This window comes from Pomacea canaliculata, linkage group LG9 (assembly GCF_003073045.1).
Source record: "Pomacea canaliculata isolate SZHN2017 linkage group LG9, ASM307304v1, whole genome shotgun sequence".
In the NCBI taxonomy this organism is placed as follows: Eukaryota; Metazoa; Mollusca; class Gastropoda; order Architaenioglossa; family Ampullariidae; genus Pomacea; species Pomacea canaliculata.
Genome location: NC_037598.1, coordinates 22,307,865 through 22,322,876, shown reverse-complemented (window position 1 = coordinate 22,322,876; position 15,012 = coordinate 22,307,865). Strand labels below are relative to the sequence as shown.

Sequence of the window (15,012 nt, the reverse complement as noted above, 5' to 3'; positions counted from 1 at the left end):
CTTCCTCTCTGAACGAAAGATTCGGGACAGGCTGTAAACTTCATCAGTCTGCCCAGGTGGGATGCGCTTTGTTGTCTTTCAACCATGCTGACACCAAGACCGGAAGTTTCTAACCATAAATTTCTGCGCATATCTTTCGCCCACCTAAGTCAGAAACGGTCCACAGTGACGCCCAAAAGAAGAAAAAGACAGCAGGTGTGATCTCATTGTAAGGAAGGTTGGGGCCAATTACGGAAGGACCTGGCCACTGGCCGTAAAAGTTAATCCGGCGTCTAATGAATGAAGACTACTCATTGTTGTAACAAGGGTTAGAGCTGTTGAGGACATGAAGCCGGACAGAAAACGCCTTTTATTCTGAAGGAAAATCTCTGTTATGCAGAGGATGGAACCACGTCCTCCGTAAGCATTCGTTGTGCGACAAGACTCACGAAGGGCTATTTTATTTTAACAAAATGCTTTTGTTCGGAGTTTTTCTTCAATCTGTCGATCAAATTCTTGTAGCCTTATTTAAAAGGGGAGTTCCATTCAGAGATAGGTTGGCGGGTGGTTCCTCATGTTCATCCAAATTCTTCAAGCGTTATTTTATTTTTATTTTTTTTTTTAATTTGTTTTATTTTTAGCAAAATTGATAGTCGAGCCGAATGTTGCCACATGATGAGGTAGACTCGGCAGTAGATGGCTGGATTAAATGTTTGCGAAGGTATTTGACCTTGGTACGCCGGGGGTTAGGCCGTGGTGACCTGCACACACTGGGGTCTGTGTGCAGTGAGTGAGGTAGACGTGGGATGAGGGAGGTAGACCTGTGGAGTGAGTGAAGTAGAGGTGGGATGAGGGAGGTAGACCTGTGGAGTGAGTGAGGTAGACGTGTGGAGTGAGTGGTGTAGATACATGTGGAGTGAGTGAGGTAGACATGGGGTGAGCGAGATAGAGGTGGGGTGAGTGAGGTAGATGTGGAGTGAATGATGTAGATGTGTGCAGTAGGTAAGGTATACGTGTGGGATGAGCGAGGTAGCCGCATGCAGCAAGTAATAGAAACGTGTGCAATAAGTGATGGAGATATTGCAATAAGGGAGGTAGACAGTGAGTGGGGTAGACCTTGTTATGGCGGCTGCTGTAGTGTTGCTGTCTAGACGTGGAGGTAGGAGTAGTCAGGCTGATTTTGTGCATCCATTTTATGAGTTGGTATCACAGGGGTGTATCCCTGAGCAGTTACCATTAAAATGTGCAGCAGTGTTGAATAAACAGTCTGTCAGGCTTTGATTATTTCTGTGCATAGTAATTGCTTCTCTGTGTGTGTGCTGCATGCATGCGTGCGCAGTGACCGTTATATGAGCAGCTGAGCGAATTACTGTTGCATTTGTCATAAACTTGTCGGACACTTGTCTTTTAGTTTGTCGTAGCCGTATGTCATGGTGTAGCTCCCTTTGTCTGCGCAGTCCAACATGGTTGGCACTAACATAAAGAGTGCTGTGAGCTTTATCTCAGGGTACTTCATTCTCTGTTTAATGAAACAACAAGGCTTTGTTTTCAGCTTCCACCCCTCCAACCTCCATCTCCCCGAAAAACTTCAGATATTTTTTTTTTCTTAAATGAATTTCAAAAGCGGACGTTTGTAATAAAATCATTTGATGTGTAGTGTTGTTAGTATTAATAGCATGGGCGAACACACAGTCTTATTGACGGGGCAAATGTTGTGCAGCATTAACACCTCAGAGCTTGGAACATTCTCTCTTCTTACAGCCACAAGCATAGTGGCTTTAGTAAGGTTACAGATTGTTTTCTTTCATGTTATTTTATTATATTTGTTATTCCCGTGGTGAATTTTTAGTTTTTTCTTCTTGTTATGGAGAGCTTGTGTGTGTGTGTGCTTTAAACTTGTAAACTTGACTAGCGTGCACAAAACACTGGGTTGTGGTTATCAGGTGTTTGGCCGAGTGACCGAGCAGAGAACCTTCCGGACACATTCAAGCTCTGGCTGTCTGCCTGGAATCAGACCTGTCCTGGGCAATCGGTGCACTGAAGTATCCCGTTTAACCACTGACGGCTGTTGCTTGGACATTGAAAAGGAACTTTTTGTGTGACTGTTGTATGCCGTTGTCGCGTCGTTAAATTTTTAATACCATTTTTTAGTCGTTTGTTGGGATGTTTTGTCATGCATTGGCGGTTGTGATGTAGTAGATTGATTGTGTTGCCATGACGGCGGCTCGTTGACTGCCTGTGACCATTCAGTCTTTTCACGGTGATTGTGATGAGTCCACTACTAATGTCTCTTATGAACACCCACTTGCCGTCAGTTCTCAGTGCCCTCAACCGCTGCCGTGATGACGAGCTCGTGCATCGGGCCTCGCGCTCGTCGTCGTGTATAATGCGATCTTCTGTGTAAGCCGACGTTCTTTATACAGCATCGAGTCAAAGGCGAGGATTGCTTGCCGCGGGGGGTGATGTAGGGAAACATCATCCCGATGATTATAATTCTCATGGGGATCGTCGGGAACTAGTCAAGCGCAATATAGCCGTCTGGGGGTCACTAGGGTCACGGGGTTAGTTGAGTTAGGGGTTCTAGTGACCGTAAGTCAAGGACCAGAGATGCAGGGAGAAGGGGATGGCGGTAGCACCAGGGGACGCGCACTGAAAACATCGACTGGGCCAGATCCTCTGGGCGCCAACGAAAAAGGTGGAATGGCCTGGAGGTAGCGTGGGCTCGTCATAAAGAGGTTCACTGTCGCTACTCTCCACATGCACTCAAGAGGTTCACTGTGCCTACTCTCCAGGTGCACTAAAGAGGGAAATAAGGTTGTGCTGATAACATGTCCACTTTGCCCCTGTTGACTCATGTCGGTAATAAGTACCTGGCAATATATAGGATTGGGGAAGATAAGTCTTCCATATAAAGATGGTCGCCCCTCTCACAAATAGCTGCCCCTCCCCCCCACTACCACCATCACCAAAAGAAAAACAACAGTTGGTCTCTAACACCTCACTTCCCAACAACAACAAAAAGTGAGAGGACGACCTTTACCTTTGTACTTGTAACCTTAACAACAGCAGGATTGCCGGTAGTCTAGTCGTAAGGATGAGTACTTGGTAGCATGGTCACTGAGCTCAGTCATGTGTGCTACGTGTGGGCAGGTTCAAGACAAGTAATATTCTTCTCATAAGCAGCCTGTGGCAGGAATATTTGCATAAAACAAAGACTGCAAGAATTGTCAGATATTATTTTCTCAGAAATAAGCATGTATAAACGTTGAGTCCAACTGCTCTAATCCATAGTGTCTGTATGTGTGCAGGCTGCGACGGGAAGCTGTCAGGGAGAAGCAAGGGGGACTGGCCGGCGTCATAGCAAGTACAGCAAGCCTGGCTGTGTCTGCTGGGGATCAGAGGCAGGTCGACATCCTAAAGCTGCTGTCGGGGGCCCAGCAACGCTATGACAACAAGGTCAGCCTGTGATGTCACCAGCTCTTGCCTCGCAGACCCTGATGTGGGGTGGGGGGAGGGTTTCAGGTAATGAGGTTCTGGGTATAAGCACCTAGTCCTCTGGATGTTTATAGAGGACATGGACATGCAGAAAGTTGCTCAGAAGCTTGACAGCAGCATGATCAGGTAGCACTATTAGAGATGGTAAATATTGCGATTGCCTGCATGGTGAGCCTTGGTTACACTTGTCATGAATGTTTTGGAGGTGTGTCATACATCCATCCAACAAGTGCCTTAGTCTCACAGGGTCGCCATCGCAATGCTCAATACACCTATAAACATGATCTCTGACCTGCTGTCTTGTCACTGAGCTGAAGGCACCACGTCTTGCCGAGGTTCACTTTACTACCTTGAGCCAGTTTTTTCATCCCAGCTTTTATACTTTTAGCAACGTACCATCCCTCCTTAATGTTTCTAACATCTTTAGTTCTCACTAACTTATTGATTGACATATTATGGTCGTGAACAGGTTCTTGAATGATGACACCTGACGCATTCATGCTTTCATTCAATATTCATACTCTCGCACCCACTGCCTCATGCCACTGGGTGCACACCTCATCCTCTTTGGTGATGTGCTGAAGATTTATAACCTTGTGGGTTGACAGTCCTGGAGTAACATCATCGTAATATGAATTTTTTCGACCTGCGTGCCTTGCATCTTTCATCACACTAATCCCATCAGTCAGAGGAGACTGTTCTGCTTGAAGTGAAACTGCAACAGACAAGTGCCTGAAGAAGTCAATGACTGCAGATCTGTTGGAGTCATTTTCTCAAAAATGTATCATTTGCATGTCCCGAATTGGCACACTTAGTAAATGTTTTCAATATTGAATGGGAATAATCCCCTTTATAATGTTCGCAAGGTAATTCTTTCACTTACATAATAACTGTCACCTAGCGAAAACTAGTTCCACACGATATTATGTCTGTTAGGACAAACAAAGATGATCAGCACATGCCCATCCATTTTTAATATCTTCACTTCGAGCGAAGAGGTGCACCAGACTGAATGTGTATAAACATGATCTACAATGTCCTTTAGCTTTTCGTACAAACAAACAAACATGGACCGTGGGGACACTATTGTTGATGCTGAATAGGCTCTGTGTTACAGGTGGAATTGTTGCCCGTTTGTAAAGGTACAAACATTGCACCCAAACGCAGATGTATTTTATGTCAGTCACCAGGTGAATAAACTGAAAATGTTGAATATTGTCATCCCTTATGAGTAAAGAAAGATATAGAGATATAAAGATTTTCTTCACTTACCATATGCATGTATACACTTTAGAACATTGCAGTTCTCTACTGGGTTTTGGAAGGAAACCCAGATCTGTTCTGTGATGCCAGCTTGCTGGTTGGGCAACATCTCATTTGCATAAACTCGATGTTTAGATATAGGAATTTAGATCAGGTTTTGACCAAGCAACAGCTGTGATCAGTTCACTTACCAGTAACTGAGGTTTTATTTTTATACCAAACAACAGCTGTGGTCAGTTCACTTGCCAGCAACTCTGAGCTTCATTTAAAGCTTCACTCAGATTTAAGCAGGTGTGCAACAAGTCATTTTTTTCCTAAACAAACTACAGTTTTTAAGTGGCTGGGAATACTTCTGTAATTCACTAGTGTGTTGGTGTTTGTTTGCCTGGTTTTTCTTTTTGGTTTTTTTTGGGGAGGGGTATAATTTAGACACACCCAGATTTGTTTCCCTTGACTGGTTCTGTAGGTTTAACTGTTTCTCAGAATCCTGTTGATGTATGATAGGACTCTTCAAACATACGCATTCACAGCCACAGAAAGAGACTAACTCCATGACATCTTGTTAAATAATAGATACACCTAATTAACATATCCTTTCATGACTTTCACTGTCTGTAGCCCTGAACATTTTTGCTGCCTAGGATTATTTAGATATTTATGACATCATTGCCTAGCCATACAAAATAATCAGCTTATAGTAACTACAATATTTGGTCAACAATTTATATAACACCCATGAAGTGATGGTTGAAAGTGTTTCTCCAGTAACACATTTGATAAGTCTGTGAAAAGCATTGTGAGAAGAATGAACAGTTTGCACAGAGGAAACAGTGGCAGGGAGGGTCTGATGTCAAATGTATGGGTTCTTGTGCACAGGCCAAATCTGGTGGCACCACTGAGCCCCAGCATATGACTGGCAAGGCAGCAGTAACAAGTGGAGATGTGGTGCGCCCTACGCCCCTTAAAGCCCCCAGTGGTGAGCAGCATTCACCTCATGTTTGTGGCACTTTCACATGACAGACCTGTTACAATCATCATTACATTTCTTAAGTGTGCACATATTTTTGCAATTTTTGTTTTTGTATGTGAACACTCTTCCTGAGTATAATTGTCCACTGGGATTAATAAAGTTGGTCATTGTCATCTTATCCAGAAGACAACTAATGTTGAGGTTTTCATTCATAGTTACATATTGTTTTTTTATAATTTTGTTTTTTTATTCAGCCTCCATTCATTTGTTAAGAAAGTGTTAAGGGTGTGCAGCAATGCAGCCTGTTGATTAGGGCGCTTGACTTTGGACCATGCGACTGACATAACATAGACATGGCAAACCATTCACAGTTTACTGCCATCAGCTGACATAATGTAGAAATGCTGTAGCACAGTTCACTACCATCCAACTAACATAATGTAGACATGCTGAACCACTCACAGTGCACTGCCTTCAACTGACATAAGGTAGATATGGTGAACCACTCACAGAGCACTGCTCCTTCAGTCTGTAGCCTACGTGACATACACCTTTCAAGAAAGTGGAAAGTGACCTCATAAAAAGGGAGAATTCAGCTCTCCTAGACAGATTGTTGAACACTAGGCATGAGCTTCAGCAGCACAACCTTCGTGGTTTTCTGGTGTTTATGTGGTGTTTGTGGAACATAAATGTCTCATTTTCACATGTTGAAACCCATGGTTGTTGGGGTCTGTCTTGCATCTACAGAAGTAGGTGCAGGGGAGAGCAGCAAGGGAACAAGTGGGCATGGTGAGGGGCCAAGCCAGCTTCAAGAGATCTTCAAGAAGGCCAAGAGAATTCAACACAGCACCAGCTTGCTGGACGAATGGACAGGAGACCCCCCGCCCGACGTGACCATCACACCAATCTCCATGCTAAGCAGGTGCAGTGTCCTTCAGTACCAGTTATCTCTCTTTACTACTTCCATCTCAACTTCATCCCACCAGTCAGCAAGGCTTCAGTTATATTTCAAAATATTATTTTGAGATCTTCAATACGTTGTTTGTGATATGCTATATAATTGCTATATTTTAAAGTTATCTTTAAATTAGTGGTCAGTAGTTGCAGCTAAGCATTTTTGAAGTTTCTTGCTTATTGCCATCATCTCATGTAAGGGTTTCTGTGTTACCAAAAAATAGTGCATTCAGGATTTTAAAAGTTTTTTGTCATCTTTAAAGACAAACTATTGTTAACTATTTGATTGTCACCCCAGCTGAGAAAAAACATCCTTTTCTGCTTGTTTCTTTGTTTGCTTCCCCCAGCCTCATCTTTATAATAGACTCAAAGGAAAAAGCTCTGTTGAAAAAAATTCCTTCCTCAATGTCATAAAGATATTGAGACACATAAAATCTCAAATTTTCTGAAAACTATGTTGAAGAGCATCTTCAAGTGATATGCGCTGACTAAAAGTAGTAGAATACTGCTACGGTGAGTAGAGCTAAAGTACTGCTGAAGCAGATGTTAGCTAATGGGCCAATTAATGACATCATTAACCGTGGTGTGACTGTTCTTGGGTTTTTTTTTTTAATGACCATAAAGATACTCTCTGTTGACTTAATTTTCACTGTTTGTGTTTGGCCTTGTTGTGCAGGTCGTTATCTGTATCAGAAGTGGAGAGTGGCACACAGACCATAGGAGGTCCACCATTGAAACTACCCATCCGAGGCCGAACAGTGGAGGAGATTGAGCGAGAGATCAAAAGTGGGAAGGCCCATTCTCAGGCCGACTTGCCCAAGGTGCAGGGTCAGGAAGGGGTGGTAGGAATGGGCCAGTCCCCCAGCACTCAAGAACTGCTGAGCATGATTGTAGCAGCGGTGGGTGATGGCCAGGGGCCTGCCCTGCCTGCCATGCCTCAGGTCAGTGTCTTATGCCATGTCACAAGAGCTTGTTGTGCATCACAGATGTGTTCATTGTGTGTCACAGGCATGTTTGTTGTGCCTTGACTTAATGCATTATACCTCTGTTGGGTAAGTTATGAGACAAGGAATGTTTATGTAGGAGATGTTCACACTTTATCACAGTTATGCCACAGGTTATAGCTTGCTGTAGATGTGTTAGACCTTGCATAAAGATGAAGAAAAAGCACCAGGATTTTTGGGGGAGTGTTAGTGGTGGTTGGAGCAACTATGTAGTTCTGTACACACTATTCTTGGTTTCAAGGCATGGTTTTCTTTCCTGCTTTTAGCCCACACCATCTGGTGATTGTAGATCTCATATCATTTATGCTGGAGATGCTGACTTAATGAAGACATTACCATCAGACCTACTGAAGCCTGAAGATTTTGAGAGACAGACAGCAGTCTCGCCTTTACACTTGAGCAGCAAGGTGTGTAATCTTGGGACATTATTGTCTTCTCTCATGTTCATTTTGATTGGGGGATGGGGGCATTTTCGTCATTCAGTTCTTGAATACTATGCTTCAGCTGAAGATGTTAACACAGTGCTGCTTGTCCATATCCACGTTGCTCCTGATATGTGTGCAGCAGACAGAGAGCCAGGCAGCAGCAGGGATTGGCGCCAGCTGTCCTGATGTTCTTCTCACCCCCCTGGCTTTCACTTCTCATCCTCCACCACTGGGAACCACCTCTCCTGTGCCAAACCACCAAGGTATTAACATTCTCAAACAAAATCATCTTTCTTCTTACAGTCCCACTGCTGGGATATTAAATATTGACACATTGAGGATGTTGCCTTGATGCTTGCGAAGTTACCTAGGTATTTTAAATTGAATATAAGAAATTAATTAATAGAACATTAAATTTATCATTAAAATTAGACTTTGCGAAAATCAGTGTTTCCTACCAAAATTGATCCTGCCATGGCACTTTCATGTTAACCTTAAAAAAAATTAAATACATCGAGTGGACTTGGCAAAAATGTTTTGTGTGCAGCAAGGCAGAAAAATATCAGAATGTCCAATCAAAAGATTTTTCACCAATCACTTTCGAAAATAATCTGCACAGTTGGAAATATCAACTGGAGCTTTTTTGTTTGTTTGTTTTTGCTATTTATCATTTAAGCATCAGGATGGTCAGGATCCTCCTTCTCTAGCATCATCCTAATCTGCTATGTGCTTTAGCAGTGACACGTCACTTGTTAAGGGGAGCAACTCCGTGAAACAGTACAGCTAAAGCTAAAGCAATGTTACCTCTCTTGTTATATTTATCATATTCGTGTAATAACATTGTGATTTGTGTCATGGTACTGACGGAAGGCTGAAGTATCTGCTAAGACCAATGCTACACGGATATAATGAGTTAACAACCCAATTTTTAAAGAACATAGTCCAAAAACAGACATTTTTATTCACTAGGATTATATGTGAGCACTGCTTTGTTATTTCTCAGCCATATATGATTATCTGTAATGATCTATCAGTGGACTGAATTATTTGACTTCATTGCTTGATCATTTGTCAGATGTACTTTGCTTTCAGCTATTTTAGAGCGACTCAATGCCCTCACAATTCCCCCAAATACTGCATTGTCAGAGCAGATACGGGTTGGAGAGCTAACTCCCTTAACACGCCAGCAGCTTCAGCAGGCTCTGTTACATATGATACGGGTAAGATGGTGATGAGATAATATGATATTAGTAAGATGGTTATAAAATCATATGATATGAATAAGATGGGGATGAGATAATATGGTACAAGTAAGATTGTTATAAGACAATATGATATGGGTAAGATGGTGATGAGATAATATAGGACAGGGCTCCGGAAAGTGAAGTGGTTGAAACACTTGCTTGTCACCACTGCAGTGAGAGGCTCAGGGTTCAGACCTCATCTCTGGACACTGTGACCCATGTCTGCAGGGCTGGGGGTCGGGGGTTTTCTCTGGTTACTCTGCTTTCCTCCCTCCCCCTTCACCCATGGTGCAAAGTTTCCTCAAGGTGGAAGCACTTTCCGACTAAACCAACCAACCAGATGAGATAGTATGTTAAGATTTTGGTAAGAGAATGTGGCAAGAGGCTGATAAGATGATGCCAAGTACAGATGGTAAAATGACAAAAATCACTGGTGAGATTGTGGGACCATAATACACAACTAGAAATAAAATTACAGCAAGAAATGGGTAAATTATTGTTAAGATGGTTGACTGGTTGTAAGATTTGGTTTCAAGATGTTCTGTACAAATGTTTGAAACATAGGCTTCTTCCCCTTTCATTCTGTTCCATTATTCTTAAACTGTACAAGAAATTCTTCCACTTTCATTCTGTTCCATTATTAGAATGGAATAGAATAATGTACAAGAAGGATTACTCCATCCCCTATTAGCCATGTAGAGTTAGTCTGATTTTAACATCTTCATCCCAGCTTAAACTTACCTTTCATTGCATGAAAAAGCATGGAAAAACCTCTTTTAAAATCAATCTCTGTGTTACTGATTTGTTGGCTTGTATTTTCTGTTTTGTCAGCACGATGACAACTTCTTAAACCGTGTACACGAAGCATACCTGGCTAGCTTCCGTCAGGTCACCGGTAAAAGGTAGCTGCATGTCCAGTGACCAGCAGAAGACAGCTGACCAGCTGCTGTGCCACAAAGTGTACGACTTGGCATTCTGTTACCACCTTGTAATTCAGTCCTTGGCTTTCTGTGAGTTTGTTGTGAAGCAAATTAACCCTTTTATTTCATGAACTGTTCCTTTTTTAAGAAGTAAAGATTAGTTAAAGCTACACAAGGTTTAGCCCATTGGTTATATTAATCAACATATCAGGTGATGTATAAGTGTGGGGCTTAAGCTGTGGTCAAAACCAAACAAAAAAAAGGTGGTGTTCCATTTAGCATTTTAGATTTATTTTAGTTTGAAAAGTTGTTGATTATTCCTAACATTTCTATTTGTCCTGGAAATTTGGAGAACTTCAACCAAATAAATGGTGGAGTTTTTTTGTAGCTTGTGCTCTGATCAGAAACTGTAATTATAGATAATACAGTTAAACTCCTTGCAACTGTTGCATGAATTAGTCACTTGGCCTGCTGTTTCAACAGTGGCTTAATTAATATTGTTGGCCAGACATACAATAAAATAGTGAAAGAACATTTTTCCTGGTTGGACTGAGGGATGGTTTTTGTGATCATCAAAGCCGTAGTTTTTAAATCTCATGTATATCTAATTCTGTTTTATTTCACTGAAGAGTGCAGAATGGTGGAATGACTTCCCTTTGTGTTGGCACAAAGCACACTGCATGTGGACTGGTGACCTCTTGTTATGTTATCATTGTAGGTTGGGCTTTCAGTTGCTTGCATTACATCATTCTTTTTGGACTGCTGGATAACCTGAATGTGCTGGCCTACTGGCAGAAAACTTACAAAGAATTATTACGATAAACTTGTATGATTATATTAGGCAGCTGGCTAGATTGAAGAGATGGAGGAGAAGGTATTCACCCTGCTATTTTTGGATGCTGTTAACTCTTTACTGCTATTCTAATGAGAATGCTCAGTCAAGATTTGTCCTTGATGTGTAAAAGGCAGTGCACAAATGCAGTGCAGCACTGTGTGGGTGTGTGTCTGCATATATGTGTATGTGTGTGCACATGTTGATACATTGATATTTTCATGTGATGGCTATTATACACAACAATGAGCTGGACAGCAATTGTTGTAAGATGTGACGGCAGGCACAGTTTGCTATAAAGGGTGCATAGTTGTTTTTACTGATTTTTCTTTTTTGTTACCTCTGCTTTTAACTGGGTTATTTTGTTTCATACACATTTCTCAGTGGATAGTGTGTCTGACATTATCTTTGTATATTTCTTGCAGGCATAAACAACATATCGCAAAAGACAAAAAAACCCACACTTTTCTTTGGGTAGTTTCAGGATGACAAAATGTCCTTCAGGCTGTCTAGATGCATAGAAAGCAGAAAATATTTGATTTTAGTGATGTGGATGAATCATAGACGGGTGCAGCTTTTCCATCCTCTTGAAAGTGTGTCAAATTTAATTCGTCATTTATTCTGTATAAACCATGTCATGTGATATTTGCAGTGCCAAAACCAACTGTTGAGCATGAATCATTTTCATGAATGTGAGACCACAAGTACTGTGCGAATAAACTGTTGCGTATAAATTATGACTGCAAATAAATAGCCGCCAGAACATAGGGTCTAGTTTCTTTTATTGAAAACATGGTACCATGCTATTTAACAAGAGGAATGTGTTGGCACTTAAAGGATTGGTGGATTTTTAAGATTTTTTTGTCTGTAGAATCCATCTTCACATTGCCGGTGATGCATGAACGTGCCTTGAAAGCATAAAGAGAATGTAGAACTCATTGTCATGTGATGAGTGCAAGGGTTAGGGTTTTGAGTGCAAATAAAGACTCAGTACCTGTCAAAGCCAGTACACTTGAGTGACAAGTGACTGTCCTCTCCCAGTTTTAACCAGTGAGACATGAACAATGTGCCTTTGGAATGCAAGTTTCATGTAAGTCTGAATATCACGCTTAAATCTTTGACTTTGTGTGCACTTGTTCCTTCTTGATACAACATGATATTATTTACCTGATCTTCACAAGCAGTGACACTCTTCTTTACCCATCCCATCTCAGTCTCTGATCTTTGGACAACTGATCTATAACAGAGATGGCAGGTACTATCTCCATGTTGTGTGAGAGAGAGATCATTCCAATGTATGGTAAAGTGAATAGTTTTTAACAGTATTTTATATTAATTGGTTTAATTAATATGCAAATATTTTTGCTTGATCTCAACAGCAGGAATTCGTCCAGGATAGAAAGCTAGAGTGTTACCTTGTGTGTTTTTCCCTGTCAAAATAATTAAAATTAAATTTTTCTGCTGTTGCAATTTGCCTCTGCATATTTTTCAGTTTGTTGAGATATTTTCAAGACTTTTGCAATTGTTTTCAAGCTGTATTTATAGTTTCAGTACCTCTGTGTGTGTGTGTGCGCACACACATATGTGAGCACAACATAAAAACACACTTATGTTTATCTCCTTTTATAGTTGAAATAAAAATTTAAGGAAAATCTTATCTGTCAGTGAACACAAGATTGAAATTAGGTCCAATCATCTCCTAAAATATCTTCATTGTCGTCATGATGGTCATTGTCCTCTGTCAGCAGATAAATACAAATGACCACTAAATAGTTTAGTCCTTGTTACTTCTCGAGGAGCATAGGGCTGCAACAACACCTCCCCAGCAGCACCGGTTTTGGGCAGAACCCTTCAGTAGGGCCCATGTGGTTCCGGCATCCTTTGCCTCGGTCTCTACTGTTCTTTTCCAAGTCTGCTTCGCCTTCCCAACTCTCCTCTTCCCCTGAGGGTTCCAGTCAAGTGCCTGCTTGGCAATGGTGTCAGCTGGTTTGCGCAGGGTGTGTCCTATTCAGCCCCGTTTGCGCTTTTTGATGTCTTGGCTAGTGACATTCTGGTTGGTGCTTTTCCACAGGCTGCTTTTGGAGATCTTTTCAGGCCATCTTATTCCCAGAATATGGCATAGGCATCGGTCGGTAAAGGTCTGGAGCTTGTTGTTGTTGGTGTTTGTCACTCTCCAGGTTTCAGAACCACAGTAAAACTGCCTTCACATTGGTACTGAAGATGAGGGTCTTACTGCTGAAGGATAATGCTCGGGAGTTTCAGATGAGGCGTAGACTGTTGAAAGCATGACTGGCCTTGTTGATGTGGCTTTTGATGTTATCCTCCACTTCACCATCCTTGCTAGCATGACTGCCAAATAATTGCCTTTATATTGTTGCTGACATCAACAGAAATCTTGGTTTTATGAAGTGGTCACCAACTAACATCCAATTGCCAGCTAGGCATCAAACAGGAGTTTACCCCGTTACTTGTATGAGTTGACTGTAGCCAACAGATGACTAGGGGCCATTAGAGCTTTGATAAATGTTGTGGAACAATCTACATTCTAGAAAGATAATTTTGTCAGAAATTCATGGATTTGCATGTGTTCATTCGCACACGCGCGCACACACACACACACTTAATGAAGATACAAAAAAGTTTTCTAAAGTTGAGGAGGTCTTTTAGAATTATGTTTATCATATCATTTATAATACTTACTCTCCTTCCTTACTGTTTGTTCCCCGATCCCTCCTTGAATCTTTTATGTTTGTCTTATATTACTTGTATCCACACTTGTTTCTCCTTCCATCCTTCATATGCTGTCCATGACTCGTTCTTGTCTCAAGTGCTGAGAACATGCTTCTTCATGAGGGTGATCATGTGCTGTATAAATCACACTTTTTATTATTATTAATCATGCTTCAGGATCTCTTGAGATAGGTTTGAAGATGCCCTCTGTATAATTTCATGCGTGTGTGTGTGGATAAATTGGCTATTTACTTGTGTCACTTGACTAGTTTGTCTTATGACATTGCTCAAGCACATCGTAGCTGTTCTGGTACGACCTGACATAGTCAAATAACCAATGATATCTGGTCATCAGTTCTATGCAGAGGGCCTAGCAGTACTGACGTCAGTTTATGTGCATTCACACTGACATGGTCTGCTCCATCAGACCCTGAGTTGCGGCTAAGGAAGAAAAAACAGCTGAGGCTCAAACATCAATGTTCTCATCTTCACCAGCAGCTGGAATTATAAATTTAGAAGACTGTCCTAGACAAGACCAAAGTTTTACCAAACCATAATAAGTTCAGTGATGACTTAAAATCCTGAAGGCATCTGAATTTTTATGGAAAGATGGTAAAAGTTTATTTTACGAAAGGGGCATGAGATTGAAAAATCTATTTCAGTTTGTGTGTGTGTGTTTGTGCATGTGTGCGCGTGCAGGTGCCTGTTGTTTTCAGCAAGTTTCTTTAGGTCATTGGTGACCAATCATGTTGTGTTACACATGAAAACAAAAATATGAACATAGTGCATTTTTGTTTTGCTTGCTTCAAAATACTGTTAAGTTATAACGATGATTGCTTCTTGAGTTTAAGTGTTATGTGCCATTAACAAATGCTATATACACTGAACAAACGATCTGAATGTAAAAGGGATTTTGTTTTTAGCCCAGAAAGAGTTACAGTCAGTACTTTCATAGCTTGAGCCAAGCTTCTATTTCTTGGTAGTGTGACTATTTTGAGAGAGACTATGACATTTGTGCTGGTGTTGCAACGATTTTGTATTTACATCACAAAAATATTTGTGGTACAAAAGTGTTGCAGTTACCAGGAAAATGGGAGAATACTCTGTATATGAGTGTGCTTCTGCACCTATGTTGTTCACACCTGAATGTTCATAAATCACGGTTTTGAACCTGGTTGAGACATGCGTAAGAACAA

The 15,012-nt window shown here is 41.3% G+C and overlaps 1 protein-coding gene across 3 annotated transcripts in view; it reads left to right on the top strand.

Moving 5' to 3' along the window:
* The window catches only part of LOC112571414 (mRNA-decapping enzyme 1B-like), a 62,974-nt gene extending 50,418 nt beyond the window's left edge, over nt 1-12,556 (top strand). For 2 of the 3 annotated variants that reach the window (XM_025250350.1, XM_025250353.1), the window contains 8 exons: nt 3,288-3,435; nt 5,614-5,713; nt 6,455-6,629; nt 7,338-7,602; nt 7,932-8,072; nt 8,230-8,353; nt 9,183-9,310; nt 10,166-12,556. In XM_025250350.1, coding sequence (XP_025106135.1) covers nt 3,288-3,435; nt 5,614-5,713; nt 6,455-6,629; nt 7,338-7,602; nt 7,932-8,072; nt 8,230-8,353; nt 9,183-9,310; nt 10,166-10,240 — 1,156 coding nt within the window. In that variant the 3' untranslated portion in view covers nt 10,241-12,556. The remainder of the gene's footprint in view (nt 1-3,287; nt 3,436-5,613; nt 5,714-6,454; nt 6,630-7,337; nt 7,603-7,931; nt 8,073-8,229; nt 8,354-9,182; nt 9,311-10,165) is intronic. The other variant, XM_025250352.1, reaches the window with a different exon arrangement.
* Nucleotides 12,557-15,012: the final 2,456 nt, after the last annotated feature.